This window comes from Rhinolophus hipposideros, assembly GCF_964194185.1.
Source record: "Rhinolophus hipposideros genome assembly, chromosome: 17".
Classification (NCBI taxonomy): domain Eukaryota; kingdom Metazoa; phylum Chordata; class Mammalia; order Chiroptera; family Rhinolophidae; genus Rhinolophus; species Rhinolophus hipposideros.
This window is the reverse complement of record NC_138063.1, coordinates 33,815,658-33,843,533: the sequence shown is the minus strand read 5'-3', so window position 1 is coordinate 33,843,533 and position 27,876 is coordinate 33,815,658. Positions and strand designations below refer to the sequence as shown.

The following is a 27,876-nucleotide window of genomic DNA, read 5'->3' as shown; positions in this document are numbered from 1 at the left end:
TCTAGTTATGATAAAAGCACGAGTTAAGTATGGCTTCCCTTGTTCTTCTTGTTGATTTGTATATTTATTTGGAGAATGAATGGAAAGATTTTGATTCAGGCAGATACCACTGTCCTAGGACCACCTGGAAGTAAACTCTCTGGTTTTATTTGTCTGAAAATATCTTAGTTTCCCTTCCATTCTTGAAAGGTATTCATGCTGAGTTCAGAATTTTGGCTTAGCAGTTAGTTTCTTTCAACCCTTTGAAGATCCTCCGCTATTTTCTGGCTTTCATTATTTTTAGTGAAAAGTAAGCTTTGTTGAATTATTGTTATCATTCAAGTAAAGTTTTGTCTTCTGTGTTCAAGATTGTTTCCTCCTTCATCTTTCATTTCCAGCAGTTTCACTATGATGCATCTGGATATCAATTTCTTTTTATTTATGTTGTTTGGGATTTACTGACCTACTTGAATCTGTAACTTGATGTCCATCTTGGAAAATTCTGAGATTCTCTTCAAACACTGCTTTTCCCCTATCCTCTCTCTCTTCTAAGAGTCCAAACAGATAAGACTTTCTCACTGAACCCAGTAGGTCTCCGTGATCTTTCTTTTGCCTATTTTTCATTCTTTTCCTCTCCTTGTTCAGTTTTTCCTGACCTATATACTTCTTCTCTCAAAGTATGTCAAATGTAAGGTTCTGCCTCTCAGCTGTTTACTCCTTAGTGGGCAAACATTCCCAAGGCAAGGTCGTTCCAAATGCGGGTTTCTCTCTGAACTGTCCCCTGGATTTTGGTCCTCTAATAACTGACTGTATTGGTAACACTTTGGTTTCAGTAAGATGTTTTCTTCCATTTTGTTCAGACTTTTTCTTTTTCTTCAGGAGGAAGGCTAAATTACTTAGTCTTCCATAACCAACACCAGAGTCTGCAATGTGGTTATTTATAATAGGTTCAATAAGCATTATCTTCTTTTCTCCCAGGATATAAAAAGATAATCCAAATTTGTAACTGGGCATTAGACATGACACTCTTAAAGACTATTCATTCGCTCATGTATATAACAAGGCTACCAAGGACTGTAAGAACAAAGGCTGTACTTCTCTTTTGGAAACAAAGATGGAAACGCTTTCTCAGGAACTTGGTCTGGTATCTGTCATACAGTTGGCACTCATTTTAAATAAAGAATATGTTGGGTCCTCAGAATAAAAAGAAAGGCATCTAATAAATCTATACAGTGAATAGGATGTCTTTATTCTATTTACAGTACATTTGTTATAAATATAATACATTTTTGAAAAGCTTATTTTTAATTAACTTGAGATTTATATTTTAAACAGATCAACTCAATTGTTAAAGTTACATAATAAAGAATATGATAATTTAAATGACAAAAATCTCATACTGTGAAATAGTGCACTCTCTGCTGAGATGAGTGAGGGAGGAAAAAAGTCAAACTCCTTTCAAAACTATATTCAAAGCATCAGAAAAAAATTTTCTTTTTACAAAGTTATATATAAGCCATAGGAACCACCAGATACTGAAGTATGATGACTCTAAACCAAAGTTCGAAACTGATTTTAGAGAATTATGAAGACAGGAAAATTTGTATTTAACACTCTATTGAACTTCACAGTAAAGCTGGAATTTATAGGCTAATGGCTTAACCGAGTGTTGTCAACAAGGCCTTTCCTTCCTCAAAATCATCTCCTAATAGTCATATACCATTGATAAGTTGTAACAGCAGACTTAGACATTGTTTTTCAAGGTGGGGCTTAATAAGGTGCATGAATATGTTGAAAGTCTGTATTATGAGCATGTAAATTATTACCAGGTTTAAAGAAATACAAAAAAGGAGTATCAGTATTCTCAGTCCAACGTGCTTTGCATCGTCAACAAATTGACAAGTCTAAAGTATTTTGCAGTGATCTGACACCAACCTCCAGAACAAGTTAGGTATTTCAAATACTGCTGTAAAACCCATTCTGTAAAACAAAACTGACTCCTGTGGATTTGCAAGGTGTCACACATTATTAATGATGATCAGGGCAGGCATGGAGTTCTGCTGACTTGTTTCAAACACTGTTACTTGGTCCGATAACTTGGCGAATACCCTGGGAGTTCCAAGGTTATAAACACCTGTATGGACAAAGCATGCTTTCAGCTGCAAAGTGTGAATCTCTTCGCTTTTCAGCTGAAGTTTATATTGTGTTTGTCCAAGCCACGTAAATGATCCATGGATTTCCAATGCTTCTGGACTAAGGAAGGAGGAAAACGTTAAGTTGGCGGGCTTTTCTTTATAAATTTTTCCCCAAAGTCCCAATAACACATCCCTTTCATCTAGCAATTCTATTTCTAGAAATCATTTTATGAAGCCAAGTGTTTATTAATAGTAACAATAATGGCAATAGCTACTATTGTTTCTATTGCTATAATAGCTAACATTTATTAATAATTACTATGTTCTAGTTAATGCTAAGAGTGAATTATCTTATTTAACACTCAAAACAGTAGCTAGTAAATGATGGAACCTGATTTCAAACCTGAGCTTTTAACCACCACTTGGTTAAACATACATAAAAATAAATGTGTATACAAGAATGCTTATAGTATTAACTGTTTATATTATAATATTGAAAAACAGAAAACAACCCTGTATTAACCAATATGGCATTAGCCAATTAATTTATGATACACATAATCATACACAATGTATCAGATTTCAGAGAACTGCCCCAGATCCTGTTTGGGGTGTTAAACAATGGTCAGTTTCACATTACTTTTCTAAAAATCCTAAAATTTCTGAATTCCAAAAAAAAGCTAGCTCTTAAGAGTATCAGACATGGGAGTATGGAACTATACTTTCTTTTTACAATCAGGAAAAAAACTAAAAAAAAAAAAAAAACTATCATAAACTTGTTGGTTTTCAATTTGAGGGTTTATCACCAACAAACTTTTATAAAATTTTTTGTCGCTGGCCAAATTAATTTGCTGTTTTTGGAAATTGCTTTCCATTTTGTCAGCACTGTAATGCTCAGACAATCCTCTGTAACTCTTCTAAAACACTATAATACCAAACAAAAAAATCAGGGCATGCCTGCACAAACTTTTCTTATCCATGTTAGTAATTATTTGTATAATTTCAAAATATTAAATTGTTCTCAAGTCAATCTTAAACTACAAAATATTCTTGCACTGAATGAATCTTTACCTCGTTGTTTTATGCCGAAGATCAACTATCACATCAACGTCAGCCTTAGAACAATTGGAAAGTAAAAGGGTGACTGGTACTAAACAAAGGCTTCGGAAGAAAAATAAACAAAAAAGATTAGCTGTGTTATTTTTAAAAGCCGCCAAAAACCAACTTTTAGAAAACAACAAAAAACGCTCCTCAAAAACAATTACATTTAAGTAAGGAAAGAAAACTGAGTTCCTAAATCACTTAGAACAAATTGTGTAAATAAAAAGTGAAACATATTAATTGCCTGAATAAATATGAGAATATACTTGTATACATCCACAAAACATTTTTATTTCAATTTATTACAGCTAATCTTAAAAAATAACTACAATATTTCTAAGTGTTTTTTTCCCCAAAATGAAAAACAAAAGTAAATAATCTCAACTACAAAAGATCAATGGAGAAAAAAATAAATCATTAAAATGCCAGCAACTAATCCTGTTCTCTTTATGTTTCTTGAAAATTACTTAATTTTGAGAACTTGGCCTAGAATAACATTTGCTTTTCTATCCAATTTGCATGAAAGTCATCATGTTCTGGAGAATATGAAAACTGTTTTTGTATACATTATGAAGAAAGCCCTTTTTAGTGGACACATTTGCTCAGATAATCTAGTTTCTGATATCACTTTATAATTAATAAATTACTAAAGCCTAAGAAGGACAGACAGTGACAGAAAAGGACATATGAACACACTGGTGTAGACTTCAAATCAAGAACATAATAAACAGACATAATCTATGAATGAATAAAGCCTGGTTGCATACTATTTATATTTTACCCTATAAACACAAAGAACAAAGACATAGTAAAAAAGACAAAATAGTAACCTTATAAGCTCACACAAAATAACTTTAAAATTCTGCTTAATGTATTTCATGCTTTCAAAAATTTTATATTCTCTTACTGAGAAATACTTTCTAAACAATTCTGTAAGTAACAGATTTCCCTAAACAAAAACTAAGATAATTCAAAAACACATCCTTCGGTTGTGCTAGTGCTAAAGCCCTTACCTCTCCCACAAACTTCTCACAAAGAGAGGAGGGCAGCGAGACTACCGAGTAGGTTTCCAGTCTGAAGCACCTCATTAAAAGTGAAATCCCAATAGCATTGTTTGTCAGCCAAAGCAAAACCTCAGGAACTTTTGCAATTCTGTTCCCATCTGATTCTCAAATGTCAAATTCTCCATGCCTTATCTAAATGCTTCTACTAAAAAAAGAAATGAGAATATCTGGATGTTTCCTAGCCCCAAACCAAACTCAACTTTGTTCCTCCTCTTTCTCTACTCACTGTTTCAGTGAATAGCATCCCATGCACCCCAGCAAAACTTGGGCATTATACTAAGGGCTTTTAATTGGGAATGGGGGCCTACCACCCATTCCCAATTTTCTATTATTCTTTACAAATTCCTGTCAATTTTCTCTCCCACACATCTCTGGAACCTGGTAACTTCATTACATCTTCATTTCCCTTATAACTGCAAGTCACCACGCCTCTTGGTTTACTGCAATAGTCTTTGAATTAGCACCCCAATGGAATCCATTCTCTACCCCGGGTATTTCTCATGTATGACCTGTTGTTTCTCACACTTAAGTATGCACCAGAATCACCTGGAGGGCCTGTTAAAACACACTGCTGGGGCCACCCCAGAGTTTCTGATTCAGGAGGTCCGGGTGTGGCCCAAGACCTGGATTTCTAAGTTCCCAGAAGATGATGACAAGGCTGGTCTGGGACCACATTCTGAAAACCACTGCTTTACACAATAGTCTTTCTAAAATGCTAATCTCTTGAGCCACAAACAGTGTTTAGAGATCAAATTGCTGACAACTATTCCCGCACCGCCAAAATCGGGCATTATGAAAAGCATAGGTACTAGAGACAGACTGCTCAGGATCAAATGTCAGCTCAACGACTCTGTACCTCACTTTTCTCAACTGTAAACTGAGAATAGTAATTGTACCTCTCTCTGGGGTTGTTGTGGTGATTAGGTAAGATCAAATATGTTAAGTGCTGAGGATAATGTTCAAAAGCTCCATGAACATTATCTAAATGGCTTTTTATTTTGAAAATCTGTGGCAGCTAAACGCAGGATGATTCATGTTAGCTCTGGACACCTATTCTGCCTCACATTCTCATCCTCACGGCTCTGTGTTCCAGAGCCCTGAGCAAACCTCCCACTGCCCCATCCCGCCCACACTGAGAACACTCTAGATCCTCAATCTCTTCTCTTTACATTTCTACATCTTACTTTCTCTGAAATTTAGCTGAGGACACAGTTCCTTTATACCCTCTCAATAACATGCTATTTTTATTCTAACATCTTCCACATCTTGGGTCAGAATGTATCATTAGTGGAGTTCTCAATGCCACTTCTTGATGATTTTTTCCTCCTACCTCGCTCATAAAAATGCCTCCCTTTTTGTCATAATGTACTCCAAGGTTTTTCTTTTTTTTTTCTGAACCCATACAGACAAACTAAAACTAGTGACAGTAACAGTACAGCAGAGATACTTTGGAGAAAGAGAAAGGGATGAGTATTTTGAAGTGTCTGAGGTAAAGATGAAGGAAACATCTGCTTCACCCCCCAACCCCCATTCATCTACTATGCCTGCAGAAACACCATTGCAGCTTTCTCTTCCATATCATCTATTGGCTTCATTTATTAAAAAGCTTCAGCATGAGTTTGCTTCCTTCCTTTCAATCCCAAATCGTGTCATCCTTTTGGACAACATCAATGTCTAGGTAGATGGCTCCTTCAACTCCTCAAATCCTTTACCTGTCACCTCCATAATCAATCAGTATTATTTAAAATCCAGCCATCTAACTTCTATGACCATACCATGTATTTTTTATTTTTGTCACTTGAAATAGCTTCCTCTGAAATAATAGTCACTCACTCTGTAACCACTCTCTCCTCTCTCCAGCTTTCTCACTCAAGTATGCTTCTGCTCTTTAGTTTCAAAAGGATGCCCAATCACTCAACCCTCTATTTCAGTGATTCTTACGCTTGGTTCCTGGGATAACTGTAATTACTCTTTGGCAGCTATGCCCCTCACTTTCCTTGTGTATCATCCTTGAGGATTGTGGAGGTTGAGGCGATTTGGCCAATGGCATATTAATGACTTTGATGCAAACAAGACACTTTTTGTACTCCAGAGATATGCCATGAGAACATATTCCAGGTAGCTGCCCCCTTTGGACTGAGCCCAAAATATGTGTGGTGTAGACATGAGCCCCACCCACCCACAGCCTGAAACAGAGCTTCATCCAAATTATACTGTGTTTCCCTGAAAAATAAGACCTAGCCGGACTACCAGCTCTATTGCGTCTTTTGGAGCAAAAATTAATATAAGACCCAGTCTTATTTTACTACAAGATAAGACTGGGTCTTTATAATGTATGACATGATATATGATGTGATATATAATGTGATATAAGACCCGGTCTTATTTCACTATATGACCGGGTCTTATGTTAATTTATAGTAAAATAAGACCGGGTCTTATATTAAGTTTTGCTCCAAAAGACGCATTAGAGCTGATTGTCCAGCTAGGTCTTATTTTCGGGGAAACAGAGTAGCTGACCTGCAAACCCAGGAGCATAGGAATAAACGCCTTGTAAGTTACTGAATTCTGGAGTCGTTTGTTATGAAGCATTACTATGGCAACAATGACTGATACAGATGCATTCTGGTATCATCTGTGGAAATTTGAAAAATACAGATGCCTGGGTCCTACTCCCAGAGACTCTGATTTAATTGGTCTAAACACCAGGATTTTCAAAAATTCTGCAAGTGATTCTAATGTGCAGCTGAGGTTGGGAAAAACTGCCATTTTATCCTCATCAAACCTACCTCGTTTTCACATACTGCATGCAGAGTTTTGATTTTGTAATGCTTTATTTTAACACACTGCTCTACTTTAACTCAATCAACCCCGTCCTGCTTCACATACTTCCCTGCCCTGCTAGATTCTATGATGCTTTTAAACACCAACACAATCACATGAATAACTCCTAAATATCCTGGCCTCCAGAGTGCAGCCAAGGATTTAACCATTAAGGGTAAAGAGAAACACCATGGAATCTAAGACATTCAGGAAGCAGCACAGGTGTTTGATCACCAGGAACAAAGTAGAAGAGTGGGTTAAAATGAAACATCTCCAAGGAAATGAAACTCTCCAAGGAAATATGTGAAGTCAAGACAGGTTCAATAGTGATAAAACATAATTCGTTATTTTCCCCTCAATTTTGTCTGCACATTCGTCTCCTGGATAACGTTAGGAAATCTGGATGTCCAGCACGTACCCTGGACCAACCAAATCACAACCTCTGGGAACAGGACTAAAGCCATCAAAGGCACACAGAGTAAGTACTGAGCAACATTAAAACCTAGACAAAAATTTAAGACCAAAAGTATTTTAAAAATAACTTAAATGGCTAAAATTTTAAAAAATCAAACAGTAATAAGTGTTGGTGAAGATAAAGACCAAAGGGAATTCCCACGTACTACTAGTGGGATGTACAAACTGGTACAACTACTTTGGAAAAATTCCTCAGTACATATGCAAAAAAAAAAAAAAAAAAGAAAGCAAACATATATGCATCAGGAGATATACACAGAATATTCACAGTAGAAGTCAAAATAGTTCAAATATGAAAATAAAAAGTCCATCAGCAGTAGATAAACTAATTCTGGTATGTTCAAACATATTTGTAGGGCAACAAAAATTAATTCTACAGTTTCATGCAATGATTGATAATAACTAACGTAGTATTAAATGAAAGAAGCTGGACATAAAAAATACTCTGTATAATTCCACTTACAGAATAAAGTTCAAAACAACACAAAAATCAAAACAGAAAGATGTATAATTAGTTGGAAAAATTATAAAGGTAAGTGAGGAGAAGACTACTGATATCGGGAATGGTGCGGGAGGGAGTACATGGGGGGTTCTGCAGTGCTAGCAATAATCTATTTCTCGAATAGAGGTGATTATTTGTCTGGATAAAAAAATCACTGTAGCCATATATTTGTTTTTGAGCACTTTTTTGTGTGTTCTGTTTCACAATGAAAGGTTTTAAAAATGGTTAGCACATTCTACTTTTTAAATATATTCTGATGTTAGGTCTTAATTTTCCCGGTACTCTGAGTGTCCTTAGCCAGGAGCTTGACTTTCCTCTGTTACCCTCAAATTTCACTTTTGAAAAAAATTTTCTATCCTTTATTCTCTTATTTCCTAACTACTTTGAGTAGTTAATATTGCTCCTATACACTCTTTAAATGGAGGCACTCCAATGTGTACATTTGTTAAAATTTCTCCCTAGTTTCTTCTCTCTGTTTCAATAGTAAGTTGGACACTTCTTCAGTCCAAAGCTAATCCTGTCACTCTTTGGTGTATCTTTCCATCTACTAAGGATTCTGTTGCTCTTCCTGTAGGCCATCATTTTCTTTAACATGACGCAAATATCCATTATTTCAGCTAGTAAGAAAACAATAATATTGAGTGGATCTTCCCTGATGCCCCGCTTCTTGAAAGGGTTAACTTTATTTACTTACTTCCCATTCTCTCCTCAACCTACTATGTAATGTTTCCACCCCGATTATATAAAAACAGTCTTCTCAAAAATCATCCACAACCTTTACTGTCATATCCAATGAACAAATTTTTGATCCATTTACTATTTGACTTTTCTATAGCACTGTGAACTGTTAACCACTCCTCTCTCCTTGAACTGTTCTCACTCAACCTTTGAGATACTACTTTCTCCTCTTTCAGATGTCATTGTTCCACAGGTCACCATTCTCCTTTTATTCTATCCCACCCTATCCCACTCCTATCCCTGACGACTTTTCCAAAATTCATACCTTCAATTATCACTTACCCACAGGTTCTAACACAGGTTTTTCCATTTTTCCTTATGTCTGTAAACCAGCAACTTTTTGAAGTGTCATTTTTGAATCTTAAGTTTATATAATCAAGGTATTTACCAAAATTATAAATATACCATTCCTCAGGAAGTTTACCACTTAATAAATTTTAAGTAAATAATACTGTCTAAATTTGAACTGTTGCCGTGTGTATATTGCAGTCAGTCATGTCTACATGCAGTCAAATATAAAATATTTTTTCCTTGTTTTTGACTTAAAGATAAAACTGCTCATCAAAAGGAAACTTTTGGCAACAGAGGTGGCTGAGGCAATATCCATCTTTAACCACAGCAGCAACATACAATAATCGTAGTAAAGGGTAAATTACTTAAGAGCAATTTCTGTAAACTCAATATTATTCTAAATTTCTTCAATATTTGGGTTAATGCTATTATCAAAATAAATAAATGTGTATGTGTGTGTGTGCCTGTGCGTATGTTGTATGTGCACACGTGTGTGTTGCATAAAAATTTTAACAAAAAAATCCTCAAACCTTTTTTGATGAAATGGATGATTAAATGATTCTGGATAGTGAAGACTTGTTTTAATGAGATTAGAAAGCTGTTCTACCGATGGTCTTGATGAAACTGTAGTGTTTTCTGGCCTGAAAAATTTTAATAGTTCCATTTCTGGTGGCTCCTGAGAAGAAAAAAATATAACAATAAAAACACTGCCTTGTTAAAATATAGTGTATATAAACAAAAGAAGTTAAAACCAATAAAGTAAGGCATGAACAATACTTCTGTTTTTTAAACAAACAGTTGGAATCGTTTGCAATACAATCTAGTGGAAAGAAAATATGATTCAGAATCATTTATTCATTCTCTATTCATTATGCGCTGGCATTAGACCTGAATTCCAGCAATTTCACATTATTAGCTCTACGATCCTGGGTAAGTTATTTAATATGTTAAGACAATTTCCTCATATGTAAAACGGGAGTCATAATAACAATGATTTCAAAAGCTGCTGTGGTTCTCATCTGGTAAAACTGCTTAGTACTTAGGCTATAGACATTCAATTCTATAGCACCTGTTTTAATAGATGAAGAACTAAAATTGCCTTAAAATTTTATTTTGAAAATAGATTGCTGTGTTTTATAGATTATAATGCTTCATCTATTAACTGAAGGTTAACATGTATGTAAAAGTCTTAATATAGCCAGTGTCAGGAACACTGTAAATATTTCTTCAATAAATCTCTATCATCTAACTGAAAATAGAGAATAACGTCCCATTTCTACTATTTTCTTTCTTGGTCATTTTTCCCCCCATTTTCCTTCACCATCCAGGAAAATTGTGATTTTTAATTTACTGCTAGTCAAGTTGGATTCTGATCTATACTAGGGATTGGCAAACTATAGCCCATAGGCCAAATCCAGCTTTTCTCCTGTAAAGCACATTAGTTGAAACACAGCCACAGACTATCTATGTTTGCTTTTGTTGCTTTTGGACTCCAACAACAGAGATGAGTAGTTATGATAAAGACCCTTTGACCATAAAGCCTAAAATATTTACTATCTGGCTTTTTTCAGAAAACGTATCCTGACCTCTGATCTAGACACCTGCAAAATCAAGAACTAAATTGGCTTTTTACAGATAAGTCAGAGAAAAGTGATCAGAGGTTTACTCTGGAGGAGGGAAGACTTGTGATTTGAGAAGAGCAAGAGCAGAACTTCTGGGGTACTGGGTGTATTTTATTTCTTGAGCTGGGTCTTGGACATACAGGATTTGTTAAGTTCAATGAGCTATTATTCACTATTTTACATTTCTTAAGTTCAATGAGCTATTATTCACTATTCTACATTTATGTTACACTTCAGTAAAAAGTTCAAATATATATTATTGTTTAATAAATTCTATCCATCAAAGAAAACAAGCTATTGTTTGGGACTTCTGAATTACAATGAATAAATTTCTATATACCACCTATCAGGAGGAAAACATGTGAACAATGGCCATAAAAAAAGACTAAACACCTGAAGCTGACTGAGAGAATATTTAGAAGAGTTTCTCCCACTCCCAGCTTAAGCGTAGCAACAAGTATTTTCATACTCAGTGCTTAAGAATTTGTACAGTAGTTTCACAATAAGGATTTGCTTCTACCTGATGACAGTTCTACCACGAGAGGAAAGTGTAAAATACTATTATCTTTGTTTCATAAGTGAGTAGTAAAGCTAAGGTCCATCATGCATGCAAGCAATTTATACTAAGTCATAAATCTGGAAGTCTTTGGGCTTCAAATCTATTATTCACAGGATGATGAAACTGCCATATCTCCCAAGCTCAGTTAATTACATAAAGAGAATATAAAATATTTCAAAGGTGAAATACAAAGAAATAAAAAGGATACGCCATACACAGTATATAAAAGGGGAATATAAGATTAAATTCTATAAAAATTACTTTGTTTCATTTTCTAAGTGCTAATCTTGTCATTGAGATGTTCCAACTTATCGAGTTTGTGGCACTTACAACTAAAACTTCAGATTTTGTATTAATCAAAAAGAGAAAAACGGTTTTCTTAAAATAAGGAATCGATTTTGGGTTAAATTTGATATCATCATTAAACTTAATGGAAAATTACCATTAGTACCATCAAAATAAAAATTGATTCAAATTACAGAATCACCAATGGAATCTAAAACTAGTGGACCTAAGTTTGATAAGAAATCAGACACTTACATAGTTTCAAATTATTTCCCCACAAATTACTTATTATAAAAGGAAAAATAGCAACTTTATTGTGGAGAAACACGGCAGATACCACCTTAATCAACTGATCCATCACTGATACTGGGACAAACTAACATCATGTGCCTTCTGACAACATACACTGACAACATAACATCACTTATGTAGTATTTCTGTCATAAAATGTATAGCTTTAATTTTAATCATGAGGAAACACAAGAAAAATCCAAAGACATTTTATACATTAAAATAACTGGCCCATACTCTTCAAAAATGTCAGTGTCATAATTGGCAAATAAAGGCACAGAAACTGTTCCAGATTAAGGGAGACTAAAGAGACATGACAAGTAAATACAATGTCTGATCTTGGACTGGATCCTGGATAGGAAAAAACAGTTATAAGGATATAATTGAGAACTGTGATAACATTTAAATATGGACTGTATATTAAGAGCATTATATCAATATTAAACTTCCTGAATTTAGTCATCGTTTTTATGAATATGTAAGAGATTATCTTTGTTCTTAGGAATACTCAGTGACATATTTAGGGGGAGAGGGGCAGGATGCCTGTATTTCTCTTGGAAGTAATTACTTGAGAATCATTAAGAAAAAATCAGTATGTACATAGAGAAAAGTGATAAAGCAAATAAGGTAAAATGCTAACCACTGGTGGACCTGAGTGAAAGATATAAGAAAGTGCTCTCTACTATTCTAGCAGCTCTTCTGTAAGTTTCAAAATTATTTCAAAATAAAAGTTGTCAAAAATAATGAGAAAAAAAGCTTGAAAATAAGATCCATTATTTACAAAAACAATACAAAGTAACTATTTAAATTACTGGACCAAATGTGCTTAAATTTTGTTCATATATATATACTATGAGAACTTTTTAGTAAGATTAAATAGCATTTTAGGAAAAAACAAGAAAATATATCAAACACTATTACCAATTGCTACACAATTCCAGAGGCCATCCTTTGCATTTTATGCTATGTCCCTGAAATTGTACAATGCTATGGGCCTGTTACGACAAATAATACAGAGAACATGGTTCCCTTTCTTTCAAGCAAATCAATTCTTCTTTTTAACTATCAAATCTAGATTCAGAGTAGAATATATCTCAGGAAACCTCAAGATCACAAATGCATCTTAATACTCTCAGAAGGTGCTAATGAATTTCAAAAGCAATTTGTGTTCATTCTAATTTTAATCAGTTTTCTGCCACCAACTCCCAACTCAAATCCCAAAATAAAAGCCTGCACAAACAGACCCCATCAAAAACACAAAAAACAATCAAACAACACCCCCCCACACACAAGTTCACAGGAAAGCCCCAAAGCAAACCTTGTTATTACCTGTTTCTGAGGATATGAAAAGGCTTCTTTTCCTATAGTGCGAAGAATAACATGATGCTGACCTTCCAAAATAAGTTGCTTACTGTCTTCCACTATGTAAGCCTAAGATACAAAGCACAAAAATGTTGCCTTGTTTGTTAGTAACCTCAAAAGTAACTAACGCAATATCTGATGGAAGGTAGAAATATGTCTAATATCTATCAGTTATGAACACTTATAGCTGTATCGGCATTTCTACTTTTATTTATTCATTCAATCTATACAGTATCTATCAAAATGTGGTTTTGCCTCAATATAACACAATTGGTCTGGATATTTGAGACACATCTTGAAATCTTTTTGAATTTTTTCTAGAGCTCTTCAGAAACTTATCCAAAAGAACAGTGCCATAACACAAACTTTCTTTCCTGGAATGCCAATAGAAATGCAAAAGGCTTTTTCTTACATTCTTGCTTCTGAAATACCCGTATGTTTATCACATAGTAGAGCTAACATCAGTGAGTACAATCAGAAATGCTATGAGCTGAAATGTCATGCCATTGGAGACCTTAAATATAGGTACATTTGCTTTTTTTAAAAAGGCTTTTTCTTTTCTGTGGTGTGAACTGATTTCATCTATATCAAAACACTGTTCCAGCATGTAACTCTTTTCCCTCTTGAACTGCTTCTGTCCAGGAGAAAATACAATCTGTAAATGGCTCTGATGTATTGTTACTGTCACATTATACAAATACAAAGGCTTAATTTTAACAAGCCCAATTCTTTTTACTCTCAGATTCAAAAGACATAAAATTATTCAGCCAAAATGCTATCAAAGTTTCTAAATGTTTACTTTTAATTTCTGTTCATATCCTATCCTTACTAGTGACAGTTTGCCATCCACGGATCACACTTGGAGTAGTGCTGTACTAAAAAGGCACAGGCATCCCAGGACCTGCTTAGTATCCATCCATGCACAACCCAGAAAGGCAGGCATTCAACACCTGATGGGGTGACCTTACTCAAGAGAGGTTCCAATGGTCTCATGGGATTGAGGAAGTCAACCATAGCCATGCATCATTCTGTAACGTGTTCTCCTCCAGACATAACGGCTGAACTTTTTAAAACAAACCTTTATTTTTGGTTAAGATTGGCTAGGAGTTATACTATACCCCGTTTCGATTTTTTTTCCTTCACAAGAATGTCCAAGCTCTTAGTTTTCTCCTGAATCACATTTTATTTAAAAGTCTTATGCTTCCTAGGCATCTCACTCTACAACTTAAATGACTTTTTAAGCTCTTCCGTCATTCAATGGGTCATTTTTGTGTTATCTAGAGTAATCACTAAAGAAAACCTACCACCTTCTCAAATGAGTAAATGATAAACTTATCATAGATACTACTAGTCACTAGCAAACTTAATGTCCCATTTGTTATCCCATTTGTTAATCTATTCAAATTTCTATTTTCTAGCCAAGGAGCATCACAGTCTTAGTTTTCTTCTTCATGTGATCACCAATACTAGTCGTGGGCTTTTATTCAGGACCATTTTTTTTAAAAGATAACATTTTCCCCCCAATCAACGTTACTGTGGACTTAACAATGAGTACAGAGTGCAGAGCATACATTACTCAAAATGCTGTCTCAGAAACATCGCAAATTGTAACATGGAAGTAATTTGTGGAGTGACAGACACAAATGTCAAGGGTCTATTATACATTTATTTAATGGGTGGTTGGTTTACCTTAGAGGCAATGCTGCTGAGTCTCAAAATAGAATCCACTTGATTCTAAGCTTCCAGTACATTGGATTTCAAGCTAACAATATGTAACTGATATTTTTAATATTAAACACCTTCTACAATCAATGAAAGTATCAATTTACTTAAAAGCAGTTTTATTGAAACATGCAAAAAAAAATCACGCTAGCTTAATTTCAAAAAAGTTTACTAAAAATGTGTGGTTTTGTAAAAAGAACACTCTCTAGAACATCTGAATCAATTTAAAATGCATGTATTTATCAATCATCTACTATGGGCATATCTTTTTGTGAACCCTTGTATCAGACAACACAAAAATCAAACTTTTTCAGATGGTTCAGGTGAATATCCTTGCGTAAGATCCTTAATTTAGAATCATTTAAAAAATAATATCTGCATAAGATGTACTGTGAAAAACAAGCCTCCTCTGTATTATTTATAGTTGAGAGAAGACTAATGCCTAAACAATCTCATTCTGATCTGCATGTGTGGATCTGATTTGGTTATGATTTTCTAAACAAAAAATTAAAATATTTTTCAAATAATCTGGAAAAACTAAACACAGACCAACAATTAGATAATTATTAAGAATTATTGTTAATTTGGTTGAGATAATAATACTGGGGTTATATTAAACGAAAATGTCCCTATCTGGTAGAAGTACATGCAGAAGCATTTACAGATAAAATATTGTCATTTAAAAAACAAACAGACATGCTACAGCAAAAAAAGGAATGTAAAAATAAAACAAAGGGGGGAAAATGGAATAGATGAAAGATGAATAGCAACAAATTAGAAGCTGCTGGAGCTGGTAATGGGTATCTAACGGTTCATGGTGCTATTTCTCCTTTTTCAGTGTTTGAAAATACGTATAGTAAAGAGATTAATAATAATACCTGCTTTCATGGAGCTTATCATGTCTACAGCATTCTCAGTATCAATGAGAAGTAAGAATATTACAGAATACAGTCATCTAATTTGAATGCATTTTTTTTTTGGCAAAAAAAGTCATTATGGAACTGTTAAAAAAAGTTATACAACTACTTTAATATTGAAACTGGAAAATTTAAGCAGGAGAAATGTAAATAGCAGCTCACATTTGTTCTTAAGCTTAAGAATCAAGTATCTATAAGCAAGACTTGCTGAAATAATTTAATAACACATACCTTCCATAATACAACAATATTCAAATCCACCTCACTGCACTTCTGAATTAATCTCACAGCATCCTCTACTGACTGTTTTTCTGTAAGCACTGATGGCCGGGCTGGTGGTTTCTTTAATTCAGAGGATAAACTTCGATAAAAGAAGTCTGCACATGGGCTTGCTGAACTTATTATCTGTTAAAAGAAAATCATTTTTCTACATAAATGTTTTCCATTAAATATGCCTTTTACGTTTCTATAACTTACATATACCCAAAAGTCTTACTCGATAACTTCTTGTCAATCCGGTTAAATAAATATAGGGAGGCCACTGAAGACTTCAACACAAAATATTTGGTACGAATTACTCTGATCTTAAAACCGTTACCTCAAAATAATTCATCTACACTGCTGTTACATTAGGTTTGATCTTTCAAATATCCAGGGAGGATAAATGGGTAGCTCTAAGGAAATGAATAAAAAATAAATTATTGAAAATTTTTTACTATTAAAATAACAAAAATATTTCTCATTGAAATATTTAGAACACTGGGAAACATCCAATAAAACAGAATGCAAATGGAGTTACTGGTATTAATGTGGCTTTCATACTTAAAGGGAAAGAACACGAGAAAATAATTTTAAGTGGATTCAGAACTACAGGATTTCCCTTAATGGATTATTGTGTTTCATAATAAAAATCTCTATATTTAGGATTTCCTGCAGTATAGGCTATATATTAGGTTGGTGCAAACGGAACTGCGGTTTTTGCAATTATTTTTCTCCTTTTAAACCGCAATTACGTTTGCACCAACCTAACAGATGTTAAGCTTCGAGTTAATAATTAAACATTAATAAATACACACATTTTCCCCACGTGAAAGAATATACTTTTCCTGGTAAACCATTGTCCCCAGTTTCTCACTGATTTGTAGCGATTGCTTGGTAACTTCTATTTATTCAACCAGATTCATCAAAGAAAAAATGTCTGTGTTTCTGCCTTCTGTAATGCTCCTATACAAAATTATTTAGCAACAAATACAATAAAAGTTATAACCTGAACATAATTTAAGGTTCTGATGATGTTTCTAGGAATTTTAAATTTAAAAATGAAATGAACTAAATAAACAACCGGAGTCCTGAAAGCTAAATTCAACCATTCAGAAAGCAGTGTCTCCGAAAGTCACACTTGTTTTGGAATTATTGAGCTTTTGGTGCCCTGATCTGTTTCTAAATAGGGGCTTCCTCAAATGGTCAAAAGACAGTCACAAAGAGCAAGTCAGATGAAAGCAAATGATAAGAGAAATACAAAAGTATAAGGATGTTGTAATTATCAAGGAGAAAACAATAGCATAACAACTCACAACTACATGGAATTTTACACTCTTGGTCCAGTACTTCTCAAAGCAGATCCCCAGATCACCTCTTCAGATTACCTGTAGGGGTGGTGAAAAATGCCTATTCCTAAACTCCACCCAAGAAGTAATGAACCAGAGCTTTAGAGACAGAGAGGCAAAGCTCTCAGTTTTACAAAATTCTCTAGGTCAAAAACAGAGTCTGCAGACGGATAACCTCAGTGTCACCTAAGGAGCTTATAGCAATATCAGGTCTCACCCCAGTTCTACTGAATCAGAATGTGCATTTTAACAAGATCCCCAGGTGACTCATATGCACATTGTTTGAAAGTTTGTAAACCAATGCTCTTGGTGATTCTTACATATAATGACAATAATACATTTAAAATCACAAAAGAGCTTATTATTTGGGTCTCAGAACCATATATGATATACAAAATCCAGAGGATTATCACCTATATGTTCCACTGTGACCGTCTTCCCTAATAAACAGGTTCCCTCATATAATCCTGTTTCTTTTTTTTTTTTTAATCCCAAAGACTATACTTATTTCATGTGATTCTCTCAAAAGAAAGTTAATTTTAACTAATGAATTAAAATGGGATAGTCCATATAGCATTTTTGGTCTGTTCTGGGGCATGAAGTCAAGTTGCAAAACCCAACAAAGTCAATACGTTCATCCACCAAAGAATCTGGGGATTACTAGAGCAATAGTTTCACCAAAATCATAAGATTTTTCCAGAACTGTGACTTTTAAAATCAAATACTACTGTGCTTATTTGTATTACCTGTTCATTTCCAAAGATGATATCTGCAAAGGTATATTTTTCTGAGGACTGTGCAGCAACTGAAAAACAGGGGAAAACAAACTAATCATATTACTGGCATGAAATATAAAATGACCATTAAGAAAGTATGAAATAAAGTGAATTTACCTTCTTTTTCCTTACACCGTATTGCCTTGAAGCAAAACTTTCCCTTTTCTCTACTGGCAAGTTTGGCATCTAGGAAGAACAAAGAAAACGTCAAAGATCTTTCTCAGTTTATGACATGGTAAAAGCAACTCATTATTCAGATTTCCTTGGTCAAAATGGAAAATAATTCATAATCATAAAGAATGTTTAACGAAAAATGTCTTTACTTTCATTTCAATGAAGTAAATCACACTAAGCTCTTAAAAAAGGATAAACTTGCCAAGATGAGCAGATGGTTCAGTTGGTTAGAACACGAGCTCTTAACAATAGGGTTGCCAGTTCGATTCCCACATGGGCCAGTGAGCTGCACCCTCCACAACTAGATTGAAGACAACGAGCTGCCGCTAAGCTGCCTGTGGGGTAGCAGGATGGCTCAGTTGGTTAGAGCGCAAGCTCTTAACAATGAGGTTGCCAGTTCAATTCCCACATGGGATGGTGGGCTGCGCCCCCTGCAACTAAGATTGAAAACGACGACTGGACTTGGAGCTGAGCTGCGCCCTCCACAAAAGGACAACGACTTTTTGACTTGGAGTTGATGGGCCCTGGAAAAACACACTGTTCCCCAATTTTCCCCAATAAAAATTAGAAAAGAATGAAAAAGATAAAATTGTCTTGAAATACATGTCAATGTGTGTGTATTTATCTATGTGTATATCTATCTATCTATACGACATTATAGATAAACAGAAAGTTTGAAAGATCAGAACTTGGGAGTTAGGGAGCCCATAATCCCACAATTCCACCATTCTACTATTTCTTCATTTCCTTTCAGTATTTACACGCAAGATTTTGACCAATATTGTGATATGTACACACTTTGCTATGACGCATTTTCCCACCATTGCAGACACTTCTAAAATGCTAATATATTTTAGTGACCACAAAACAATCTCAGTTGAAGTTTAATTTATATTAAAGCCACACTGAATTTTTCCCTAGTAAGTATAATCTTACAATAAATTGCCTAAATATATGGTTTTCCCATATTTTAAATTAATTCCTTTGTATAAATTCCAAAAATAAGGATAAACATGAGGCTAAGTAAGGGTTTAAACATTTTTATATCTTTTGAATATATACAATTCTTTTCCAGAAAGAGCAAATATCATTTTGCCAGCTTCATTCCATTCTTATAAGCATTAGATATTCTCATATTTCTGGCAGGATGATAAACTGATAGACACATTCTGGAAAACAATTAGTCAATATATATCAAAAGGGTGCATATTCTTGTTTGAATGTTATATAGATATGGAAATATACGGAAGAGTCAGTCAGCACATAGGTACAGTTACACAAAGAAAATCCAGCTTTCTAATGGCAAAGGAAACAAAGAGAAACTTCCACATTCTAGTTTATATGTTTCTGTACTGTTTGAAATTTTGACAGGGATCATGTATTCAGGCACCAATTTTACAACCGAGTAAGAACAGGAAAAAAGTGCAAAAAGAAAGATACAAATAAAAAGATGGAAAACAATGAACAGAAGTAGATAATATGATTCACAGTCAAGTAAACTACCGAAAGCATAATTTGATGCTTAAAAAAGTTAATTATAAAAAAGGCACGAATCATCGTATATTATGGTAGTATTCTGAAAAAAATCAAGCAATGAAGACATGTCAGAATTGGCTATGAAGAGCAGAAAAGGCACAAACCTTTGTTTTCAGAGAGATTTACAGATTTCTGTAACTTCCAGTGTTTGCTACTACTTGATACTTGTACTATATGGAATTCCTTAACACCTGCTTCACTCTAGCAAAAGAAATGGAAGAATCATTCAGGATTTAGGAGCACTAACTTAGAGTATTCCAATGAAAACTATATTCGGACTCTGCTACCAAAGTCAATATCAATTAACATTGAGATTTTTATTTTGAAATGTTATATATATTTCAGAAAGTTGAAGTTATTTAAATCCCATTTTAAATTTCTTAAAACAGAGAAGTCAACATTTCATCTAAGAAACATGTTTATAATGCACTCCCAGTGGCAAATTTTAAAATACTAAAAGTATTCAGTTATTAGGATCTATCATTATGAGTTATTGGTAGTGTTTAATAGATCAAAAATTATTTGTTGTCAATTTTGAATCAAAACTGTATCTTTTTTTTTTTCTTTTTTTAGTTCTTCAGATCTTTCTGATATCCTATTTCCATTAAGGCAAAAAAACAAACAACAAAAAACTCACAAAACAGAATCCCAATATACAATATATATATATAAAGTTATTTAAATTGTATGTAATTTTTTGTTCTCCTGAATAAGAGCTAATTTGAAATTATGAAAATTTTCTTACTCTTACAATACTGATTTTTTTGGAAGATCATCAAAACAAGGTATTAGCTCATTAACCCTAAATATTCTAAATAGAAGTGACCATACAAATTTATGAAACTTTTTAAAAGCAAAGCACATTACAGAGCTAATAAGTAACATCTCAAGTAAGTATTTGGACTGAGTCAATCAGAAGCTAAGATCCTTTTTTTTTTGGCTAAGATCCTATTTTAATCATGAGATTGCATTCCCTTCTTCAAGAATATTTAGTCTTATATTTTGAGTACATAAACAGAAATGGGAGAATGTTTAAAATGTTTTATATTAAAGGAAATGGTACTGTCAGATGTGTATAAGTGAAGGGTTATTAAGTTAATATTAAGTTAATATTGAATGTGAAATCTTAACAGAACTTCATAAATTTAATTACATCAATAGATGCTCAATGGTGAGATTAGAAAATACTTTATGACATCTTTTTTGCGTTGAATTACTGACATATGGGGCTATATATCATATGAATATGTACCATATTAATGCCACAAGATCCTTTTGCTTGAAGAGAGACTTAAAATTACAAAGCTAATGGAGCATTAAGATGTTTTCACACTCTATGCTTCATGAACATTTCTAAATTCCTAATTTATGCTGCCTTATGAAGAGAAAAAAAATCCATTACTAAAAACAAAGGAAACACATCAAATATAATTAAAAACATAATTTAGTTTTAAACCAACTTACAGTATTGACATTTTCCACATCCACAAAGACCAGCATATTGCCTCCTCGGCCCTCCTCATCTTCAAGAGAATTACTTCTGCAGACAGTGGCTCGTATATTCAAAGATCGGCTGGTACAAATAACTGCAGTGTGTCTTAATATTCTGTGACTGAAGAAATAAAAAACTGTAAACTTAATCTAAAAACCTCTCCTTCTGTTATGATTCTATAATTCCAAATAAAGCTTTTAAAACCTCATCACTCTCAGGACCATTTATACTTAAAAAAAAAAAAAAAAAAAAAAAAAGAATACAATAAAGCAAAATTATCTACTTGGCCTAACTTCAGTTCAATTGCTTCTTCTCAATTTGGAAGGCAACTATTAGTCTCCCTGACTCTAGGCTTTTCCCTGCTCATTAAACTCATTTATATAGCAAGTGAAAGTAATCTTCAAATAGTAATGTACTGATTATGCCTGGTTTACGACAGGTTCCAAAGAAACCGAACACCTACCAAATAAACTACAAACTTTTCACCTGGCATTCAAGACCCTCCATAATATTTGTACATTTCAAGGTTTGTTCCCCTTTGGTTCCTTTACACATGTTTTACACTGTGGTCAAACCAACTCATTCAGTTTATATTTCCTAACTTGCAAATCTTCACTCATATATACACAGCCTCTCCCAGGAAGACCCATTAATCTCCTACGTTTCTCCCTAAACATCCAAATTCTGAAATCTTTACTTTCCTTGGAAGCTCATTTTACCACTACTATATCCCGTAAAGCCTTCCCTGATTGCTTTGGCCAGAGTACTCTCTATCATTTTCTTGAGGGGAATTAACACTTATTTAGGATATAAAATATAATTATGCTTACAAATACTATGTCATTTTGTTCTTACAGTAAGTCTTACAAAATACTTTAAATATTACATTAAACAAAGTAAATGTAGCGCAATTACTCCTAGTTAATTTTATAAAAATGACAACTGCATTAACACAAATAAAATATTCTGCTCTGTAATATAAAGGCCACATATCCTTGTGAAAGTCAGTTACGTTTGATTTCTTCAGTGATCCTCATTGTAACATCTGTTCAGCAAATATAAACATTTTTTTCATGCATTCTCGGAGGCGAGGGGTTGGAGGGCAAAAGGGAAAAGGAAAGGTAAAACAAAATAATTTTCTTCAAACAAATGGTACCTGTGAATTTCATTATTATGTGATAACTCTGGCCACAGTACTTACCTATATCAAAGAATCGAAGAGTTTACAGATAGAGAAGCCACAAAAAAATTAATGTAGCTTAGTTTTTTCTGTTTTCAGCCACTTAGAACTTGTAGTTATTAGGGACAACCTCAGATACAAACATCATGCAAAAAAGGGAAGGGGTAATATCTTAATAAACAATGACATGTCCATAAATATCAAAGTGTTTATTTGAATTTGTGCATGTATTAAATATAAAGGTTAAATCAAAAAAACTTTTATAATACTCACCGTATTTTAGGCTGCCTTTGAACACTTTCATAATAAAACAGAAAGTTAATTTCATGGACGCCTTCCTCATCTGGCCCACGTAACCACATTGGTAGCTGGACTGAAGCTCCAGGCAGAAGAACACTGTCAGGCAGGGGAACAGGAATCACCTCTGGCTGACTTCCCGTGCCAATGCCAAAGTTTACAGAAGAAGCTGATGATGTGAGTGCTGTACATTCAGAGGTAGAATCTGTCACAACAGTCTTGTAAGCACTACAGTTCTCAGATGCTGAGGGACTTAGTGGTGTTAGAGCAGCCGTGTTACCACCAAAAGTAAAGAACTCTGGACGTTTAGAAACAACCTTCAATCCAGTAAGAGGACATTTGCTGACATTGACAAATTCTACATATGCTTTTCGGATTTCTCCACAGAGGAGCCCTGTAGGAAAATGTATAAAGAACACCTGCATTGGAGGGAAAAAATATTATTATATTGTCTGTTAAAAATTCAGAACCCCGAATGAATAACATTTTAAGACGCTATATTCTTTACTAAAGGTTTAAAGTATTTTATTAATTCTCTCTGATTACTTCCTGAATCGATTCAAAACATTTACCACCATTCATGGTCATTTTGACTTTGGGGAAGAGCCAAAAGTCGCATGGTGCCAGATCCGGTGACTAAGGGAAGATGAGGATACACAGCAATGTTTTTATTTGACAGAAATTGTCATACTAGAAGCAATGTGTGACATGGAGCACTGTCATTATGGAGGATGAAACCGTTTGCCCATCTCATGTCAATGTGCTGTACCTGTTCCATGATTTACAGCACACTTTAAAATATACCTCTCAAATTGTAGCTCAAAACTCTACTGACTGCACCGAACAAGCTGGAACTTGTCACACACAGTTACTAAGGTTCATTGTGCCGCTTCCCGTATTGAAGATCCCTGCCTTTCTGTTGGATGGCACTTGGCAGCAGCATTCACAGTAATTTTTGATCACAACAGAAAGGCTCCGTGTCACACATCACTTCTGGTACGGCAATTTCTATCAAATAAAAACATTACAGTGTGTCCTCATTCACTTTATTCACAGGATCTGGCACCATGTGACTTCTGGCTCTTCCCCAAAGTCAAAATGATTTGGAATATCGAAGCAGCCACAACAGCACAACTAAAGACACTCATGAAAGAGGACTTCCAGAACTGCTTCAGAAAGTGGCAAGAATGATGGAATAAGTGTGTTCGAAGTGAGGGGGATTAATAGCAATATGTCTTTTACTGTAATAAATTTTTTTATTTAAGCGTTAACCGTATTGTTGGATCACACCTCATATTTATGTAAGTGGATATAGCTCATAGCTCACTGCTTGCTTTCAGTATGATATACAAATGGTAGTATACACAAGAGACTTTAATTTTTCTCTCTTCTCAATGAGCGTCAATAATTTTCATCCTAATTTGCTTTGATAAATGCATATTGTAAGAAATTATTTCATCAGGCAATTTAGATTGGTAACTTCTTTCACTACTCCTTTAAACACTTCAAATTCTATAAAATATTTCTGACATATTAGGATAGGAACATTCTATGATTTTTTTTATCAGTATCCTTGTTTATTCAAATATAATAAAAGGTTTCTTAACTAACCTCCATCATATCATGTTTGTTAGATTAACCAACTTCTCTAGTATCTTCGCAGAAAACAGTGAATGATGTTCATGGAACCTGATGTTCATTAGTGACCTGAGGCTTTCTACTATGCCTGCCTGTCTTGTCCTTATCAAGAGTCACCATTTGTTCCCAAACTTATTTTTAAAAATTAAGTATTAGTAAACTGCTCCCTTCTATACCTGAAAGTATCACTTCTATCTATAGATAAAACCTAGACATATATTGTACTTATGACTACTAAACACTTGTCTTTAGATTCCCACTCTGAAGCAAACAAAAGTGGAAACTTAAAATGACAACTTATGGATGTGGCTGAATGCATGAAAGACAAAATGTAATTATTAGGAAAACCATACGAAAACAAAGAACTCATAGAAAAGGCCTCTGACCTAAATCAACTCCCCCCAAAACAGTCAATAAATGTACATTTGTATGTTTTCAATTAAGGTAAAATATTTAGGGTATGTATCTATTGAGTTGTGTTTTTTTTTCATTTAATCAACCAAATACCAGTTGTTATTATGTAGAATAAGAGGTCCTCTAATAAAATACCCTCTTCAAGGAGAACTGCATCTATAATTAAAAATAAACAACCAAAAAAAACTATGGTATGCAAGAAGAAAAGTTAAGTACAGAACTACCAGTATCAAAAACAAGACGAATGTAAATTTAAAGAGTGTTAAGTTAAACAGAATTTAAAATGAAACATCATCTGGTTCAACTTTCCTCATTTTTTGTAAGTCAAAGAAATTTCCAAGGTCAGATAATTAAAGATGGGGCTTAGGCAGAAGCCTAAAAGTAAAGCTCTGTCCATAACAATATGTTATCTGAGAAACACTGCACTTAAAAACCATTTGCACACCTAACAATCTTTATAATTGAAGAACATTTATATGGTATGATATAGTGAAAATTATAAGCTAGTAGAATCAATAAAAACTGAGTATTTCAGTGTGCTCTACTGGTTGACCTCAACTTTAACGACAGAACAGAATCTTCCCTTTTGAAAGTAAGCTCTAGCACATCCCAAACAAAATGCTTAATAGTTAGTGACTGCTAGACTATTAACAGCGAATAGTCCTCATTAACATTTGGATCCCAACTCATTTCAATCCATTTTCAGTCTTAGCACTCCTAGCTATAGCAATGCAAACCTAATAAAAATCCAATACATCACTGTGGAAATTTAACAAGCATAGACAATAATGTCACATGTATAAGAAGAAACAAATTAAAGATTATGAGATGGACTTGATTTGCCAGATTAAAAAAGATGGTAAAGCAAGAGTATGCTACTGACACAGAAAGGGAGGAGGGAATCATGCCATGCAGAATAGGTAGCATCCCCCAAATAAAATAAAACAGATTAGGGATACTCTCAGGTTATATTAGTATATTAGAAAGATGGCATAATGAACTGTCAATATTTAATTAATAGTAACTAAAATTAGAAATAAAGTTTGATCCCTAACCCTTGACATTCAGAAGAATATATTCTCTTGGATTAAAATAATAAAACTAAAAGTTTTGACTAGGTAAGTCTCTGCAAGTACGTAATTATAAAACTTAGAAGCAATAAAGTAAAAGATTATTAGATATGACTTCATATGTTAAAAACCTTAAATAGTGAAAAACACCAAATCAAAGTTAAATTATTAAATATTAATCAATCAGAAACTAACACTGAAGTCAGTCTACAAGTGTTTTATTTGCCCTATATAACTTTAAATGCAACAAAATTATGCAAGTGTGAAACCTGGGCAGAATACAAGCAACTCAGCAATACCTTCCCCTCAATACACACACATATCACAATTTTCATGAGTATGTTACCTAACCCCCACTACAGGTATAGAATTAGTACCCATAAAAATCATCCAATGAAAGAAGGGAAATAACACCCAATTATAAGACAATTGGGTCTTATAGACAATTATAGACAATCATATGGACAAAAAAATTACACCCAATTATAGACAATTATATGGACAAAAAATTATATGAAGATTGATCAAAATTATTATTAATAGTTATCAGGGAAATGTAATAAAAACAATGCAATTTTTCACCAATCTGATTGGCAAAAGTAAAAAACAAACAAACAAAAAAAAGCAACTAAAAATACCCAGTGTGGCACAGATGTGAAGAAATGGGGACTCCCATTCTGAAGAAAAGTGCAATTACAGCCTTGCTAAAGATAATTTTGTGGTATGTTGCAAAAGTTTAAATTGATATATACCCTTTGACACAGCAGTTCCATTTTTAAACTCTAATCCGAACTATAACATGGACAAAATATATACATAAAGATGTTTATTGAAAAACTGTCAGTTATGATTAAAAACTAGAACCACACCCATCAATAAATGGTTAAAACATATTACAATGTAACTAAATAAAATAACGTAGCTGTTAAAAGTTTTTACTGAATGAAAACAAAGACAAAATTATGTTGTTAAAGACATAAAGCAAGCCACAGAATCAAATGATTCTTTATAATTACTAAACTGTATGTGTAAGTATACAATGAAAAGTCTGAAAAGAGAAACACCAATTTGGTTATCACTGGCCTTTCTTGAAGGTAAATGGCTAAACTTATAACTTCCTTACTAGGGAAACTTGAGGACCGCTTTCCAGTGTTCACCCTTATACTACATAAACCTGCCTTTGGTCTACCTAATCTAAGGTAGGCCAGAATTCTCTCAGAAACTTGAAATTTGTAATAATATGACATAAAGTCTGGAAGTTGCTGGACTAAGGACATATCAAAAGAAATACTTTCTAAAAGCTTACAAGCATTTACCGCTGCATTCCCTGGAGCTGCCAAGTCCTTGTTCTTCTTTGAGACTTACTGTTCTATACTTTAGTTGCCATGTGATATTCCAATATCCTTCAACTAAATAATAAGTTTTCTCTTTTTTGGCTTATATGAACTAGCATCAGTTTCTATCTTCTGCAACTAAAAGACCTTTAATTCACATGGCATGAAAGCAGGAAAGGATAGGATACAAAGAGAATGAAGTGAAGACTGCTTTTTATTCATTTTACTTAACCATATTGCTTCAATTTTTGTCAGCATTAATTCCCGTATTATTTTTGTATCTTACTGAAAAAGAGCCGTTGACCTAACAACAAATTTGTTCTTTCAGAAGTGTTTTCCCAATTTCCATTAATATTTTGAGTGTTGTGTTTTATAACCTGGCTATGACTTAAGGCCAAGTTGCATGATTACTCTATCTTTGTGAATTAGATCTACTTAAACCCTAGCTTAATAATAATTTAAAAGTACAGTTAAATGTAATATCAGTAACTTC

General features: G+C 33.8%; 1 protein-coding gene across 8 annotated transcripts in view; it reads right to left on the bottom strand.

Moving 5' to 3' along the window:
• Positions 1 to 435: 435 nt before the first annotated feature.
• Positions 436 to 27,876, bottom strand: part of TRAPPC8 (trafficking protein particle complex subunit 8) — a 75,100-nt gene continuing 47,659 nt past the window's right edge. For all 8 annotated transcript variants that reach the window (XM_081078030.1, XM_081078032.1, XM_081078033.1 and 5 more), the window contains 10 exons: positions 22,904 to 23,346; positions 21,423 to 21,570; positions 20,063 to 20,159; positions 18,366 to 18,434; positions 18,219 to 18,277; positions 16,097 to 16,270; positions 13,194 to 13,295; positions 9,638 to 9,783; positions 3,186 to 3,275; positions 436 to 2,232 (listed from right to left, as the gene is read on the bottom strand). In XM_081078030.1, coding sequence (XP_080934156.1) covers positions 1,998 to 2,232; positions 3,186 to 3,275; positions 9,638 to 9,783; positions 13,194 to 13,295; positions 16,097 to 16,270; positions 18,219 to 18,277; positions 18,366 to 18,434; positions 20,063 to 20,159; positions 21,423 to 21,570; positions 22,904 to 23,346 — 1,563 coding nt within the window. In that variant the 3' untranslated portion in view covers positions 436 to 1,997. The remainder of the gene's footprint in view (positions 2,233 to 3,185; positions 3,276 to 9,637; positions 9,784 to 13,193; positions 13,296 to 16,096; positions 16,271 to 18,218; positions 18,278 to 18,365; positions 18,435 to 20,062; positions 20,160 to 21,422; positions 21,571 to 22,903; positions 23,347 to 27,876) is intronic.